This window comes from Kogia breviceps, chromosome 8 (genome assembly GCF_026419965.1).
Source record: "Kogia breviceps isolate mKogBre1 chromosome 8, mKogBre1 haplotype 1, whole genome shotgun sequence".
In the NCBI taxonomy this organism is placed as follows: domain Eukaryota; kingdom Metazoa; phylum Chordata; class Mammalia; order Artiodactyla; family Physeteridae; genus Kogia; species Kogia breviceps.
This window is the reverse complement of record NC_081317.1, coordinates 34,312,588-34,329,607: the sequence shown is the minus strand read 5'-3', so window position 1 is coordinate 34,329,607 and position 17,020 is coordinate 34,312,588. Positions and strand designations below refer to the sequence as shown.

Genomic DNA, 17,020 nt, shown 5'->3' with positions numbered 1-17,020 from the left:
GATTTATTTACTGAAGAAATCTGGTCATTTGTCCTACATAGTTTCCCAGAGAATGGAGATTCTGGTTGCATCCCCAAGTTGTCTTTAACAACTGATGAACTTAGATGTGATTCCATTTCTAGTTTTTGGCAAATATTTCACAAGTTGTTGTGTAGAGTAGCATCATGAATTCATAATCTGATTGTCCCTCTTTGTAGTGTTCTACTAGCCTCCTGAGCATACCCCTACCATAGTATAATCATACACCTCATATTAGTCTGCTGAGGCTGCCATGACAAAATTCCATAGACTGGGTGAGTTAAACAACAGAAATTTATTTTCTCACAGTTCTAGAGGCTGTAAATCTGAGATTAAGTTCTGGCAGGTTGATTCCTGGTGAGGACTCACTTCCTGGTTTGTAGACAGCCAACTTCTCCCTGTGTCCCAACATGGCAGAGAGAAAACTCTGGTGTTTCTTCCTTTTTTTATAAGGGCACCAGCCCTCTTATATTAGGGCCCCACCTTTATGGCCTCATTTAACCTTTATCATCTCCTCACAGGCCCTATGTCCAAATAAGACACATTGGGAATTAGGGTTTCAATATATGAGTTTTGGGGAGACACAAAGATTTAGTCCATAATACACCTTAAGATTGTCTTTTTAAAACAATAAACTTTTTTTTCAAAAATTTATTTATTTTTGGCTGCATTGGGTCTTTGTTGCTGTACACAGGTTTTCTCTAGTTGCAGAGAGCAGGGGCTACTCTTCATTGTGGTGCATGGGCTTCTCATTGTGGTGGCTTCTCTTGTTGCGGAGCATGGGCTCTAGGTGTGCAGGCTTCAGTAGTTGTGGCATCCAGCCTCAGTAGTTGTGGCTCACGGGCTCTAGAGCACAGGCTCAGTAGTTGTGATGCACGGGCTTAGTTGCTCCGCGGCATGTGGGATCTCCCCAGACCAGGGCTCGAACCTGTGTCTCTTGCATTGGCAGGTGGATTCTTAACCACTGAGCCACCAGGGAAGCCCCTAAAACAATAAACTTTTAAAGAATAATTTTAGCTTAACACAAAAATTACAAAGAAAGAGTAGAATTCGTGTATATTCTTGACTCAGTTTCCTTACTGTTAACATTCTATATCACCATGGTGTTTGTCACAAGTAAGAAACCAACATTGGTACATTGCTCTTAACTAAACTCAACACTTTACTTGGATTTCACCGATTTTCTCCCAATGTCCGTTTTCTTTCTTTCTTTCCGCTGCAGAGCACAGGTTCCAGACGTGCAGGCTCAGCGGCCATGGCTCACGGGCCCAGCCACTCCGCGGCATGTGGGATCCTCCCGGACCAGGGCACGAACCCGTGTCCCCTGCATCGGCAGGCGAACTCTCAACCACTGCGCCACCAGGGAAGCCCCCAATGTCCTCCTTCTGTTCCAGAATCCAATCTTGGATATCACAGTTAGTCATCATGTCTCCTTAGCCTCCCCTGGGCTGTGACAGTTTCTCAGATTTTCCTGGTCCTTGATTAACTTGATAGTTTTGAGGAGGACTTCACAGGTTTTTTGATGAATGTCCCACAGTTTGGGTTTGCCTGATGTTTTCCTCATGGTTAGACTGGACTTATGGATTTTGGAGAGGATGACCACAGAGGTAAAGTGCCTTTCTCCCCATGTCATGCCATGGAAAAATGCTATCAACATGACTTACCACTGATGATATTGACCCTGATTCCCTGGCCAGGACCTGTTTGCCAGTTTTCTCCACTGTAAACTGATACACCTTCCATATTATACTTTCTGGAAGCAACTTACTAAGTGCATCTCACATTTTAGTGGGGAAGAGTATCTACCTAAATTAATCTGGAATTCTTCATAGGAGATTTGTCTCATTTCCTACACTTATCTATTGCTCACTTATTTATATAATTATTGACTCACAGATATTTTATACTTTTTGTATGGCTCATGCATTGTACAAAAACAAATGGTGGGCTGGATTTGGCCTGATCCCAAGTCTAGGACACTCCTCAGGAAGGACTCATGTGAATAATATTCTGAGTTATTTTATGTTCATACAAATGTGTGGCCTTTATATATAATGGTTGCATTGCTTGGAAACAAAATCCATTTTTCCATTTCTTCAAAAAAAAGGGGGCTGTTGGAATTGCACTGAATCTGTAAATAGCTTAGATAATAGCTTGACATTTTAACAAGATACTCATGTGTCATTTATCTTCTGGCATGGTGTTGCTTTTGAAAAGTCTGATGTCAGTCTGATTTTACTTCCTTTTTAAATGACTTGGTCTTTTTGTCTGATTGTCCAAAGAGGCTTTTCTTTTTCCTTTAAAATCCAATAATTTTACTAGAATATGTGTCATTGTTGGCCAGTCTGGGTCGATTTTCCCATGTATTGATAAATGGAGTGAACTTTTAATATATACTTTTAAGTGCTCTTTTACTGAACAATTTTTTTGGTATTACAGTTTATAATTTGTTTTTTCCATTATTTTGGCTTTCTTTTTTGGATATTCCTATTATATTTATTTTGAATCTTGACTGTCTTCTGTATCTATCACTTTTCTCAAATTTTTTTAGTCTTACTTTGTAAATTTGTTTTCCTCCTTCCCACCTTTGTTTCTCTTGGATTTATTTGCTCTTGTGTTCCATCTAGTTTGTCAGTTTCTCAAAGTTTTCCTTTTTATTTCTAATTCTTTCTTGAGTTCATCTGCTTTTCTTTAGAACTTCTTTTTATCCAATCATCTCATTTCTGAGTTTTTCATATGCTAATTTTTTGCTATTCTATCATAGCTTCTATAATCTTAATTTTTAAAGCTCATTTAAATATTAGGTAAGTATTTGCAAGCGTATTTTTCTGGCATCCTTTCTTTATTCATAGGGATGTTATTCTGCACCTAATCCATTACTTTTTTTATTCTTTTAATAATTTTATATGGGATTATTGCTCATGCTATGTGAGATGTGGCAGAACTGCTTCCCTGCCTTCATGGTTTCAGGGCTTCTCTCTGGTTTTTGAAAAGTGATGAAAAAAAAAAAAAAAACACCTCATACTTTCTGTTCCTCTCTCAACTTTTAAAAAGATCTTCTCTTCCCTTTGCCCTCAATTTCTCCCTCCTTGTCAAATTGAATTCTACTTCCAGCAGCATCTCCTTAGTGGGAGGCTTTCCTGGAAAGGAGCTTTGGGTTGTTAATTTTGAGTTGATAGAGGTCATACACTGCCAGGGATACCTGTGGGGGACTTGAGACTCTTTCAGGGTGTCTTCAAGCTTCAAACTTCTTCATTATAGTGTTAAGATGTTACGTGCATTTCTCACTCTCATGAGTGTACAGTGGAGTTTTCCAGTGATTACAAGATGTGTGATAGTATAACAAAATGAATGCAGAGGCAGATATGAGAGTCCAGTTGTCTTCTCTTGTGAGACCTTAAAGAGCTTTGCAAAAATTAAAAACAATGCCACTCATTTAAAAAAATAGTTATTTTTCACAAAGATATTTATGTTAAGAAGAACATGTTTTTGTTCTTTTAAATGAATTTAGAAAATTTTCAATTACTAATATATATAAATATCAATAAATACAAATTAGCAAAACCTCTTTGAGGAACTTAATGATTCTTAGGAGAGCAAAGCGATCCTGAGATAAACCAGTCAGAACTGCTGCAGAGGAGCCAGTGTTTGTTGTGTGCATTTGTGTATGCAGAATCCACTATCATATGCATGCATGTGTGTATCAGTGACTCTACAGCTTTGCTTTCTGTCACATAGTGTCTCAGTTGCTGAGAGTGGGATGCTGAAGTTCCAACCCTAATTGTGGCTTTGTCTATTTCTCCTTTCAGCTCTATCAGGTTTTGCTTCATGTAACTGGACGCTCTGATGGTTGGTGTATACGTATTCAGGATTGTGTGTCCCTGGTGGGTTGATCCTTTTATCATTGTGTGATGTTTCTGTAATTTTCTTTGCTCTAAAGTCTACTTTATCAGATACTAATATAACCACTCTGCTTTTTAAAAAATAATATATGCTATAACCTATCTATAACATTGTATTTTAATGTTTCTGGCAGACAGGATTTATTAATCATTTTTTATCCACTTGGCCAATCTGTCTTTTAATTGGAACATTTAGACCATCTGAATTTAGGTAATTGTTAGAACTTAAATCAGTCATTTTATTATTTGTTTGCTTGCTTTGTGTTCCTCATTCTTGTTTTTCTTTCCTGTTGTAGTTATTTGAACATTAAAAAAAGTCCATCTTGATTATAGTTCGTGAGAGTATCACTTTGCATCGTTTTCCTAGTGCTTACTGTAGGTATTACATATGTAACTTGGCACAGTCTACTGGCATGGATATTTTACTACTTTGAATGAAGTGGAGAAATATTACTTCCATTATGCCCCTATACACTCCACTCTCGTTTTTAAATATAATTGCCCTAGGTATTTTTTCTATATACACTGACATCAGGGCTCTCCCCTCCTTTGCTCTACCCCTTTTCCTTTCTTTTACTCACATTTGTTGAATCCCTTCTATGCGCCCAGTGTTACACTAGGCGTAGCAGTTCCATGGATGAAGAGAAAGAATATCAACAAATCCAGCATCCTATGTTTAAGTCCTGCGAGAGACAGAGACGCATGTGAACACACACTTGAGAGAAGAGGAAACACAAATGCCCCCGAACATGTAATAACACATTGGAACACTATCTCCATCAACTAGATCTGGCAAAAATCAAGCACTCATCAGACAGTACTAAGTGTTGGCAAGGATGCAGAGCAATGGGAACTCTCATTCATGGCTGCTGGGAGTGTAAACAGGTACAAACATTTTTAGAAATCCTTTGTTATTGCATAGGAAACTGGACATGTGCATACCTTAAAGCCCATAAATTCCACTCTGAGCTACACAGGCTAGAGAAACTTGCATGTGTACACTCATGTGTTTATACTAATTACAAATATAAACCACCAAGTGTCTATCACAAGTCAAAGGGATAAATGGTGGTATATCCACACAATGAAATACCACTCAGCAGATAACACACAGATCACATATCAACATGCATAAATATGAGGAGCATGTTGAGCAAAAAAAAGCAAGTCACAGGAAAATGCATACTGCATTCTTCAGTTTGCATGAAGTTTTTAACCAAGCAATGTGTTATTTGAAGTAAAACTATAAACACACACAGGTATACTGTAAGCACTGAGGAGGAGCAGAGATTTTGCTTCCTCCTGTATCAGTCAGCTCAGGCTGCTGCAACAAAATACTACAGATGGGTGGATCAAACAACAGACATTTATTTTCCCACAATTCTGGAGGCTGGAAGTCCAAGATGAAAGTATCAGCAGCATGGGTTCCCCGGTGACCTCTCCTTGGCTTGTAGATGGCCATATACTCTGTGTCCTCATATCTTCCCTTTGTGCATGTCTGTGTTGTGATCTTTTCTTCTAAGGACAGCAGTCAGATTGGATTAGGGCCCACACATATGGGCCTCCTTTTAACTTAATCACCCCTTAAAAGGCCCTCTCTCCAAACACAGTCACATTCTGAGGTACTGGGGATTAGGGCTTCAACATATGAATTTCAGGACATAATTCAGCCTATAACACCTCCCCACCTCCTTGGTCATCAGGTAGTTGAACTTAATTACACTTAACAAAGAGTTAATTAGAACATATTCTGTTTGAAGGGATCAGAGCCGAGTTTTGAAGGACATTCAGAATTAACTGAATAACAAGTGTTGAGAATTAGTCTTCCAGCATTGTATAGAAAGAGTGCAAGTGTGGACTGAAGGGGGTAGCAAGGTGGCATACAATGAAGAACTCAGGGTGCTGATGGAAGGAGAAGATAGCATGGACAAGTGACGTGGCAGATATAGACATACACTAGACTTGGCTCCTGATGGCAGGATGAATGACGGAATGATTCCTGGGAGTCCCCAGCATCAGCACAGCACAGTACAAGCACAGAGTAGCACAAATCAACTGCTGAAAGAATAGGAGTTTCATATTAGTCTCTTCCAATTGTATTGGAACTCTAATGTGAGCATACAGGATATTCTTAGAAAATAATTGATCATCTAAACTTTGCTAAAATAATTCAGAAAATGTCACCTACCAGTCCTAGGTACATTAAATTTAGTATTAGGTTGAACCATATGAAATGGCCCATATTTGATAATTCTTGACTTGCAGAAATGGCCATTCAATATGGTTCAACCTGGTTCAACGTCTGAGTAGTCTTGTTTTATTTTTAAGAGGAGAAAGAAAATGATAAAGCAATTCACTAAATCAAAACCAAGGAGTATTTGAAGACTGTAATCAAATGGTCATGTAAGTAGGAAGTATTCTAAAAACGTAACTTCTCTCCCAAAGAGGCAATTTTAAAACATGTTTTCATTTGCCTCCCAGAGGCAATCTTAAAACTTCTTTTCATTCTTTAAACATCTTTTCATCAAAAAAGCCAGGAGGCAAGAGCATAACAGCCTTCTATTGTAATATAAATTGCAATGGATGTATGAAACTTATTTTGAGTGTAAAAGGTTTTATGATATTAAAGTCTTATTGGGACATTATTTTTAGTGACTGGATATTTTAATTGATGGCTTAGAATGAAGGTTTGCCACAGCTCCACTATTGAATGGCTCCATTGTGATTACTTATAAATAACTTTTATTGTCAGCGTTGGGCTAATCAGAGATCAGCTCATGCTGAAAAGCATAACTAAAAAATAATGCACCACTGTGTAACAGGATTTGTTGAATTTTTCTCCTGCCATTTTATCTGTAAATAATTTTCAACACCTAACAATGAAAAGGGCTCCTTTGGTACGGTGCTAATCTTGGGCCACATTCATAAAAATAAAAAGCACCAAAGGGAATGTGGTTCTTGGTTCACTTGCACTGAAAATATATCAATGCTTATTAATTTTGAACAACAACAAAGATACTATGAGTGAGCTACCACTTTTAAACAATCACCCAAATTATTTGGGGGCCTTGAGATATCAAGAACTTGGGGCATGCACTATCTACAACACAGCATCTCTGGAAATTTTTTTAGACCTCTAGAGAACAGCCAGAAATAGCACCCAAGCATATGAGTAAGTGTCCTCCACTTAAGAGAAAATAGAGAAACTTTCCCTCATTGAAGTATGATATATGGTTATTTTCATGGAATCCAGAGTGATGAAAGCACATACTCTTTCTCAGATAGAACTGGGAAGCTGGCTGAAGCTATGAGAAAGTAGATCAGCATAGCATTTCTGAGTTATGCAAATAGATGAAGCAATCGCTAAAACAGCAGCACTTCATCTCAAAGAGTATCAGCAAATTATCTGAAATAGGAAAAAACCAAAAAGTGATATGCTAGAGATCATATATATATATATATATATACATATATGCATGTGTGTGTGTGTGCATATATATATATTTACATATATATATAACACTAACAGAGTGAGCTCAGTCTTTTTCAGAGGACAAAAAATGTGGGATATTTTCGCTGAAGTTATGGATAATGTGATGTTCTATAATGCCATCGTGGAGTTGAGTGCTGAAAGGGCCTCAAGAGGGAGGTGAGCATGGTTCAAAGTCAGTCAGAGGGGAATTCTTTCATCAGCTAAGTATGAAAAATACTTCTCTCTTGGTCTTGTAAGAGAAGTAAGCAAGACAATGCATGTGCTCAGCCATGGTAGTTAAGTTCTGAATGTATGCGCTTTTGGCCCTTTCCACTCTGCTGACCTAAATTTTGCAGCCCTGTAACTTCTTCCAGTAGGTAGATTTCTATCCTCCGGGCTACAAAGAACTCCCCACCAGTTCAAACACAGGAAGGCAAGAATCTTGCCGACCTTGATATTTTCCTCACACATTCCTCTTAGAACCCTCCTATCTGCCGGGCTCCATCTCTTGGTCATTCTGAACCGACAGGATGGGGACTGACTAGAGCCTGGCTAGCTGACTATTCAGCCTGCAACTCAGGCTGCCCATCAGGATACTCGAATCACAAAGCCACATCTTTATCATCAGGACCTCAAGAGCACCAAGCTAAAGAACAAGACAAAGTTTATGGGCTTTTTTCCCCCACTTTTATTCAAATTAATACAAAAACTGTATACAGTCTGATTAATTTCTCCTACCATCTCTCTTTTTCAGGCTGGTGCACTTAGATTTTAGACATGTACTGCTGCGGTCACATCATGGCTGTGCAGGATCTATCCTCTAATTTGAAACAATCATTTCAGACACACAAGCCAAAAGCCACTTGTCAAATAAGCCATGGTGGTGCCTGCCCACGTGAGACTGAGATGAGGATAAACATTTTTTTAGGTAAAAAACATTTTTATAATGTACCTTTGGATAAATGTAATTGTTTTCTCCCCTTCTTTCCCAGATCAGGCACTTGAAAATAAGAAATTTCAGGAATGGGCAACCCAGTTCATTAAAATTCACTGGATTTGATTTCCTAAAAAATTGAAACAGTGTGGCATTTGGCATTTGCCACTAGAGTTAGTAAGACCAATAATGACTAAAATATTTTTGATGTGCTAGAGTTTGATTCGGAAATGCACAAGTTGGAGAAATTTCATTTGTTGTAAATTAGCCTTACTTCCCCTGAAATTCTGTCTTTAAGATTAAGTAGTAGCTTTAGTTAGAAATTGGTTTAATATCACTTTTATTGGGAAAAGCTACTATCTGTTCTGTGGCTTGGCCTCTCGTGCCCCACATATTCATTTAAATAATATTTAATGGCTTCAGTTGCTGATAGTTTGGTTTATAAGGAACTAAAATGTTTTGAGCAATTACTTCCTCTTATCCAAATGAATGCAACCTACGTTGAATCAAATTCAGTTTAAAAGCCTTAATTCTCATAGAAGTAAAGCAGCCAAAGATAGGGTCCTGAGGCATCTGGGTTTATGGAACGATAGATTTAGGATGTGTGGGCTGCTGCTCGTGCTATCACAACATCGGCATGAACAGAACTGCCTCTGGGAAGAGGCTATGGCTAGGGTGCCCGCCCCTGTAAGACAGTTCTTTCTGCTGGAGTCCTGCAGCTTCCCATACTGCCTGTCACTGATCTCACTTTCTCTGTAAAGATGCTGCTCAGCTCAGCAACAGCCCAGGGGAGTGGGAATAAGGTCTGATGTGTTGAGAACTGCTCCTTCCGCCTGTGACAGCAGAGGTCAGTGAGGTTGTCTGGAAGCCAGACAAAGAGCAAGTCTATTTCCTACAGTTATAAGTCCCAAACACTGCACTGTCAATCCTTTAACGTAAAACTAAATCACTCTGAAAAATAATACATTTGAGACCCTTTGCCACATTTATAAAAAGAAAAAAAAATTCAAACAAATATTAAAAAATCCTTTAAAAATGTTGTGTCAATTGCCTTATTAACAAATATAAAACAGTTTAAGACACTTGGTGACTTCCTTAGGTCGTGTATTGGGGAATAGACACACAGTGAAGTTTTACTACTAAAATTATCTATTTGGTAAAAACTCTAGGAATAGTTCCATCAATAAGATAATTGTTTTGGAAAGAAGAGTTAAAACTTTTTCCAAAATGTCAAAAAGAATAAGGATGTAAACACCACATTCTTAAAATATTAATACAACAATATTAATCCAGTTAAATAAATAAAAGAAGTGGCACCAACTTTATGGCAATTTTTCAACACAAAAATGTAACTCAAGGATATTTTAAAATAAATAATTGCTCCAAACAGGAACAAGCATTCTTAGCACAAACCAAGAGCATCTGAAATAAAGTGCTATGAGATGAAGCAGTTCCACATTTCAGCTTGTTCAGCTATGAGCAGAAATGCTATTTAGATCTTCAGGTCTGAAATATTCACGAGGGGAAAGTCAGCTTCACTAAATGCCAGGCTTAGGGCCGTCTTTTGTCATTTTTCTTTTTTCTTCCAGTGTGTGCTTAAATATTTTCTTCAGGGTGTTGTAAACTATTGGTCCATTTTCAGAATCAAAATTAACCTGGTAACAAAGAAAATTTATATTCAGGATACTATAACAAGAATTTTAACCAGTCTATTTTGGGAGAAAAGAAAGGGGGTGGAGAAAAAAACAAAGACTTATAAACAAAATTGTATACAATTAAAAAGCACACACAATGCATTTCACACACTAGTTTTAATTAAAATACTATATTAGAACTGCCAATCATGTCAATACCAAATTTATGAATGAAAACTAAAAAAATTAAATCTAGTGCCTGGATATGTACTGTACTCATGAAGCAAGTCAATAGTGAGTATGATGGGGGTTTTGAATGCAGAGACTAATCATGGATGGTATAAGGGAAAGGTCTCCTTATTAAAACAATGCACACCAGCTTAGCTGTTGGACTGAGGTGATCTGAATGGAGAGCCTAGCTTTCCATCTGTCAGCAATTGTAGCCTCAGGTCATACCTAACCTTTCTGTAACATGAAGACCACAGCATTCATTTCCTTAGGATTTCTCTGAGTACTAAATATGAGGCTCTAACACATGCTTGGCACATGTAAATACCTCCATAAAGTTAATTTCCTTTCCCATTGGTGGGAAGGCACCACATATACATATTTGGATTGTTTACCCAAGCTCACCGTATTGCAGGGTTAGGAGTGATGTTAGGACAGAGAACCAGAGCAATCACCACACCTCCACCCCACTCCCATCGCCAAAGAAATGTGTGACTCCTTAGGAAAGGATCAGGATCACTTGGCCAGTGATCCCTTCCCTCCTGGAGAGAGAGAGCGTGAAGGCTGTTCCCTTATGAAGGGCTGGGAAGGGTCTGAGATTTCACCCTGATAACACACCTTATAGACGCTAGCAGAAGACATGAGATTGCTGGGTCAGAGACAAACAACTTTATGACTGAAGGCAGCACACGCTCCGCAATCACATGGGTTCCCTTGCCCTCCAAGCCCCTGGGGTTGATGCAGAGGGGCACAGGTGGAGTCTGCATCATAGCTGAGGAACTCCATGCTTAGGCAATCCCCCATCTTTGATGAGGGAGCTGTGGCAAGACTACTAAGCTTTGGCCTGAAGGAAACATGATCTTTGTTACACAGGAAGTAGATGCTACACAGATTTCCTTGAAGAGCTAGCCTGGAATAGAAGCTATCAGGGCCTTTGCTCCTAAGAGTGTGCACAAGGGGAGAGACCCAAGAAGTATTCTAACATTTTTACAGACAGATTTGGAACAACTGGTATATTTAACTTTTCATTTGTATCCCCCTAAAAGGTCAACAGAAGTTGTAAAGAATTCCTACCACTTTCAGAGAGACTAGTATTCAGGATTTTTTCCAGTTAAATTCAGAAATTTAACTTTATCTTTATCATTATTTTGTCTGTCCTACCTGCAAAAACTTATTAACATTAACAACAGTTTGAACTGTATACTTTGTTAAACACCAAATCACAACCATCCCCACACAGCAGTGGCCTCTGGGTCTATGAAAACATAAACAGAGATGTAAAGGATCACATGACTTTGGTTTTGAGGCGCTGACTCTGGAAACAGTCATGAGAGACTGAGAGGATGCAAAGTGGTTAGTGTTGTAAAGCATCAGATGAGGAACAAAGAAACCTGCCAGAAAGACATCACTTTGGAAAGAGTGGATGGGGAAAGCGATTGGTGAATGAGTACAAATAATAAGTGCTATTATCATTAATGTTTGCCACAGATGCTGTCATCGAAAAACTGGATTCTTTGTTTAATGACATTTTTGTATCACATATGAGAGATACCAAACAAATTGGTTTAAGAGGTGAGGGGAACATTTTCTTTCTTTCAGTATTTATTTATTTATTTGGCTGCACCAGGTCTTAGCTGTGGCATGTGGGGTCTTTTGTTGTGGCACGCAGGCTTCTCTCTAGTTGTGGTGTGTGGGCTCCAGAGTGTGCAGGGTCAGTAGTTGTGGTGCGTGGGCTTTGTTGCCCCAGGGCATGTGGGATCTTAGTTCCCGGACCAGGGATTGAACCCCCGTCCCTTGCATTGGAAGGCAGATTCTTAACCACTGGACCACCAGGGAAGTCCCAAGGGAACCTTTTCTTTTAGTATGAAATCTGGTGTGTTTTTTCAGCCAGGAAAGACTGCTGCAGGCCAAAAGGATGTGCATGGAAAGGAAACATTATTTTACTTTTTGCTTAGTATTTGCCAACCAGACACAGTACCAAACTGCTAACCTTGGATGTTAAATTCTCAGTAGATGGGTTTCTTGTTCAGACCCAAGGTAGAACTGGCTCAACACTCAATTGTTTCTTTCTATACAAAACTTCTTTGTTCCAAAGTTTTCCTTCAAAAAACCCACAGTTCAGCCTTTTATATCATTGTTAGGAAACTGATATTTTTTAGCCAAAACTTTGCAACTATTTTCCAGAAATGTCAAACACAGTTCCATTAAACGGAAATATGGCCAAAAGGTTTATTTTAGAGAAGGTTGGTGACCCTCGGATTCTGATTTACAAAGATTATACCGACTGTGGTCTGTAGGGCGAAAGAGGAGTGCCACCCACCTTAGTGAAGGCTTTAATGGCACGTGCAAGAACGGCTTCCTCCACGTTGGCAGGAATTATCTGCAGGCTCACTATGCAATGCAACACGCAAAGAATAGTCTGTTGCTGGCCCTGTTTTTGCAGAAATCAAAATCAAACAAGTTAGGGGTGGGATAGGGAGGGTGGGACGGAGACACAAGAGGGAGGGGATATATGTATACATTTGGCTGATGCACTCTGCTGTAAAGCAGAAACTAACACAACATTGTAAAGCAATTATACTCCAATAAAGATGTTAGAAAAAAAATGCCTCAAGAAATAAACTCAAAACAACTGCTAAGCCAAGAACTGGTTTGTGACCAAGTAATCATTACCTCAAATACTAAACTATCTACCAAGGGCTCTACCAGTGTTTATGGTTATGTGTTAACTTGAAAAGCTTTCAGTAGATAATATCAAAGCTGGTTAGTTATTACACAAATAGACTTGGATCTGAAGATAAGTGCAATTTAAAATCAAATGCCTTCCATGCAGTGAAATGAGGATGATCCATTCTTGTTGTTTCTAGACATAATTGTTTCAGTATGGCTAGTAGATGCTGACATGTCACAGCAATACGTGGACTAGATGGCTGGGTACTCAGCGCTCAGTACCTTCATCATGTCTTGCCAGTTGCAGACAATACTGAGTGCGGAGGGGCAGAAGAAGAAAGACAGCCACAGCCCTCCAGGAGCATGCCATAACGTAAGGGGGAAGGTCCCTGAAGAATGTGTCCCCAACTTGACTCCTGAGGGTTGCTTACTTTGGAGAAACAAAGGAGAAACTCCATCACTGGAGCAATTTGCATTCAATACACGTTGCCCCCTGAGAGCCACTAATTTCACTTCTGGAAATCTACTCTAAGGACATGATCTGAAATGCAGAAAAACCTGCAAGCACAAATTATCATTACAGTGATGCCTATAAAAGTAAAAAACTCTAAATAATGTAAATGCCCTGCATGTGAGGGCTGGAGTGAATGATGAGGAAACAGCACGTGACAGAAAGTACATGACCTTTGTGCCGGAGTTTGTATCCTGTTCTGACACATGCTGCACACTGTGGGCAGACTGCTTCACATCCCCTTTTCTGAAAAGTGGGGCCTCTACCTCTCTGAGTTATGGAGATGAACAAAGGTGAAAATAGAAATTATGACCTAGCAAGGGCCTGGCCCATTGCCACCCAATGAAAGTTAATTGCCTTCCTTATCCACCCTCCTGTTTCATCTCTAAAATTTAAATGCTCAGAAAATAGCCTAGAAAAGGACTACGGATACAGGAAAAACCTTATCTTTAAAGACATGCATCACACAACTGTGAGCAAGTGCCTGTGTGTATCTCTGTGTGTCTATATGAAGTAGTAATAGTAGTAGTAGAAGATTTCAAAGCAATGAGGTGTTTACACCACAGCCTAGTACTTTACTCAAGGCTGATTATAACATTGTTCCCTAAAACAAAACAAAGCCTATTTATAAATGAAAATTTAATATCTCTTCAGGGTTAAAAATATTAAATTGTATAAAAGAATCTACAATGAAAAGTCTCTCTTGCTTCCTAGATCCACTGTCTCCTACTATTATTCTCTAAAGCAGGGGTCCCCAACCCCTGGGCTATGGACTGGTACCGGTCCATGGCCTGTTAGGAACCAGGCCGCACAGCAGGAGGTGAGCAGCGGATGAGTGTGCAGAAGCTTCATCTGTATTTACAGCTGCTTTCCATGGCTCACATTACTGCCTGAGCTCTGCCTCCTGTCACATCACCTGCGGCATTAGATTCTTATAGGAGTGCGAACCCTACTGTGAACTGCACATGTGAGGGATGTAGGTTGTGCGCTGATCTGAGGTGGAGCTGAGGCAGTGATGCTAGCACTGGGGAACAGCTGCAAATACAGATAGATTATCATTAGCAGAGAGGTTTGACTGCACAGAGACCATAATAAATCAGTTGCTTGCAGACTCATATCAAAACTCTATCAGTGAGTAGCAAGTGAAAGGAAGACCAGGGCTCCATTGATTCTGCATTATGGTGAGTTGTATAATTATTTCATTATATATTACAATATAAAAATAATAGAAATCAAGTGCACAATAAATGTAATGTGTTTGAATTATCCTGAAACCATCCTCCCCCCAACCCACTCCATGGAAAAACTGTCTTCCATGAAACCACTCCCTGGTGCCAAAAAGGTTGGGGACTGCTGTTCTAAAGGCAACCACCATTATCAGTTTCTTATTTTTCCTTCTATATTTTATACACACACAAATTATATACATAAATGTACATATGTGACACACACCCTTTTTAAAGAAATACAAATGAATGCATATTCCAACCTACCTCAGTTATTCACATTATATGCTCACAGTAAATAAGTAGAAACAAATATTTGAAAATGAAAAAGTGGTTAGTTATAACATATCCCCATGTTAGAGCATTACCTACCCATTAAAGATAACATTAATGAAAAACTTAAACATGGAAAAATACCTATGTTATAATTTTGAGCAAAAATGAAGTATAAAGTTGTACATGAAATAATTTTTACCAAGTTAACATATGCATCAGTAAGATTGAAAGAAAAGACTTGAAAATGTTTAAAGTAGTTTTCCTGGGGTTATGGGTATCTTCCCTTTTTATTTTTGTATCTTCTAAATTTTTATACTGGGGATGCATTTCTTCTCTTACCTTGGAAAAATTTAAATTAGACCCCAACAAGGGATGCTGTGTGAATTCTCTTTTTTATAATGGGTTTTTTCAGTCTGTAAAACTGGTATTGAGGGCCTTAGTTAACTTCATCAACTGTTCAACAGCTACTTTACCTTCTCTAATAAAAACAGTGCTTCTGCGGCATCTGCAGATCTGTCAACCAACATGTCCAGGTCCTCTTTGGTTATCACAGGCTCCTTCAGCTGCTCCACCCAAGACCACATCAAACTGCACAGGATGAAAGGATCCCTTTCGCCACATATTCTTTCCCAAGCTCCATCTCGGGAATTTAGTTCTTTCTAAAAAGGAAGGAAGAAAGAAAGAGAAAAAGAAAGGGGAGAGGAGAGGAGAGGACAGACAGGAAAGGAGGGAGAGGAAGAGAAAGAGAGAGACAAAGTGAGGGAGAGAGGAGGAGAGGGAGGCAGGCACGGTTTGACATCTGATGATCCTTAGGCTGTCCAGGAGAGTAAACCCTTAGGTTCTGGGGTACGGATTGGGACCCCTCCCAGTGACTCCGCTTCCAGGCAGTACCTTGGGCTAAGACATGCAATTTCTCTAAGCCTGTTTCCCTTTGTAAAGTTCATCTCCACCCCACAGGTAGACTGACTAACAGAGGGCTGTTAAAGCTCTTGGTACAAAGAAAGGCTTAGTTAACTTGAGTTCTCCACTTTGTTTAGAGACCACAGAAACAGTTCAAGAAGAGGGAACCTTCCTTTTCAGGCTCCTTGGAACAAAACAAATATTTACTGCAAGGAAGTAGAATGGTAGATAAAAAAGTGTAAATGAAAAAGTGTAAAGTGTAAAAGTACCAAAAAGTTAGTAAATATGGTACACGTATTTCTTTCAAATTCCTTTTTAGAATCCTATGTAGAATTTAACAAACAAGCCCTGTATTCTGAAATTTGATAGGGTAAAATAACTAGGAAGTCTTGCCAATACTCCAAATGTCTGGAGATAATTTAAGATTTTAAAACTTTACCTCACAGAGATCAGGGGAAAAGTGAGGTAAGAATTTCAATTTCTGACAGGGTTCAGATTTATTTGTAATAAATAAAATACGTGTTTGCAATAGTAATACGCAGAATAACTGCCACCATTCATTCATTCACCCATCCAATATTCACAGAATACTTATAGTATGATAGGAACAATGATACAAGACTTATCTCTGATTCTTACAGCAACCCAGCAAGGAGGTCCCCTTTACAGATAAATGTACTGGGGGGCTCAGGAAAGATGAAGTAACTTGCCCAGGAGCCCAAAGTGTGAGAGCACATTCCCAACCCAGATCTGCTCTATCCCAGTCTGTGATGTTTTCCTCATGCTACCAGGGTCCTCCAGCACTGGGTTTCTTTTTATTATGTCATAAATAAGCCAAAACATTTAGTTGTGGGTAGTCCTTCATATCCCATAGATCATGTATATAGCAGAGTAGCTTTTACTCAATTTTTATGTTGGGCAGAAACAACATGACTCAAAGACCCTCTTAGTAGAACAACCATTACATCATTGTTGTTTTCTGAAATCTTCCAGCAGGGTTAGGAAAAACATCAGGGATGATGGAAAGTATTAAACACATGAACTGTATCCTGGCCCTGCTGCCTTTGGACCACATCTCTTCAAGCACATCACTTGACCTCTGTGACCCTTAGTTTCCTAAGCTGTGATACTTAATTCATAAGGACTGAAAGATTAACAAAGAATCTGTAAAAAATATCATCTGTCTCACAGGATTTCTGTGAAAATCACATGAAATAATACATGTGAAAGGGCCTAATAAGGGCACAGG

At 39.0% G+C, this 17,020-nt stretch overlaps 1 protein-coding gene across 4 annotated transcripts in view; it reads right to left on the bottom strand.

Annotated features, from left to right (window-relative positions):
• Window positions 1–337: 337 nt before the first annotated feature.
• PTPDC1 (protein tyrosine phosphatase domain containing 1) overlaps window positions 338–17,020 on the bottom strand; it is a 91,749-nt gene continuing 75,066 nt past the window's right edge. For 3 of the 4 annotated variants that reach the window (XM_059071756.2, XM_059071757.2, XM_059071754.2), the window contains 3 exons: window positions 15,345–15,530; window positions 12,509–12,619; window positions 8,057–9,981 (listed from right to left, as the gene is read on the bottom strand). In XM_059071756.2, coding sequence (XP_058927739.1) covers window positions 9,865–9,981; window positions 12,509–12,619; window positions 15,345–15,530 — 414 coding nt within the window. In that variant the 3' untranslated portion in view covers window positions 8,057–9,864. Of the gene's footprint in view, window positions 1,016–4,501; window positions 4,604–8,056; window positions 9,982–12,508; window positions 12,620–15,344; window positions 15,531–17,020 lie in introns of those variants that run through there. The other variant, XR_010841917.1, reaches the window with a different exon arrangement.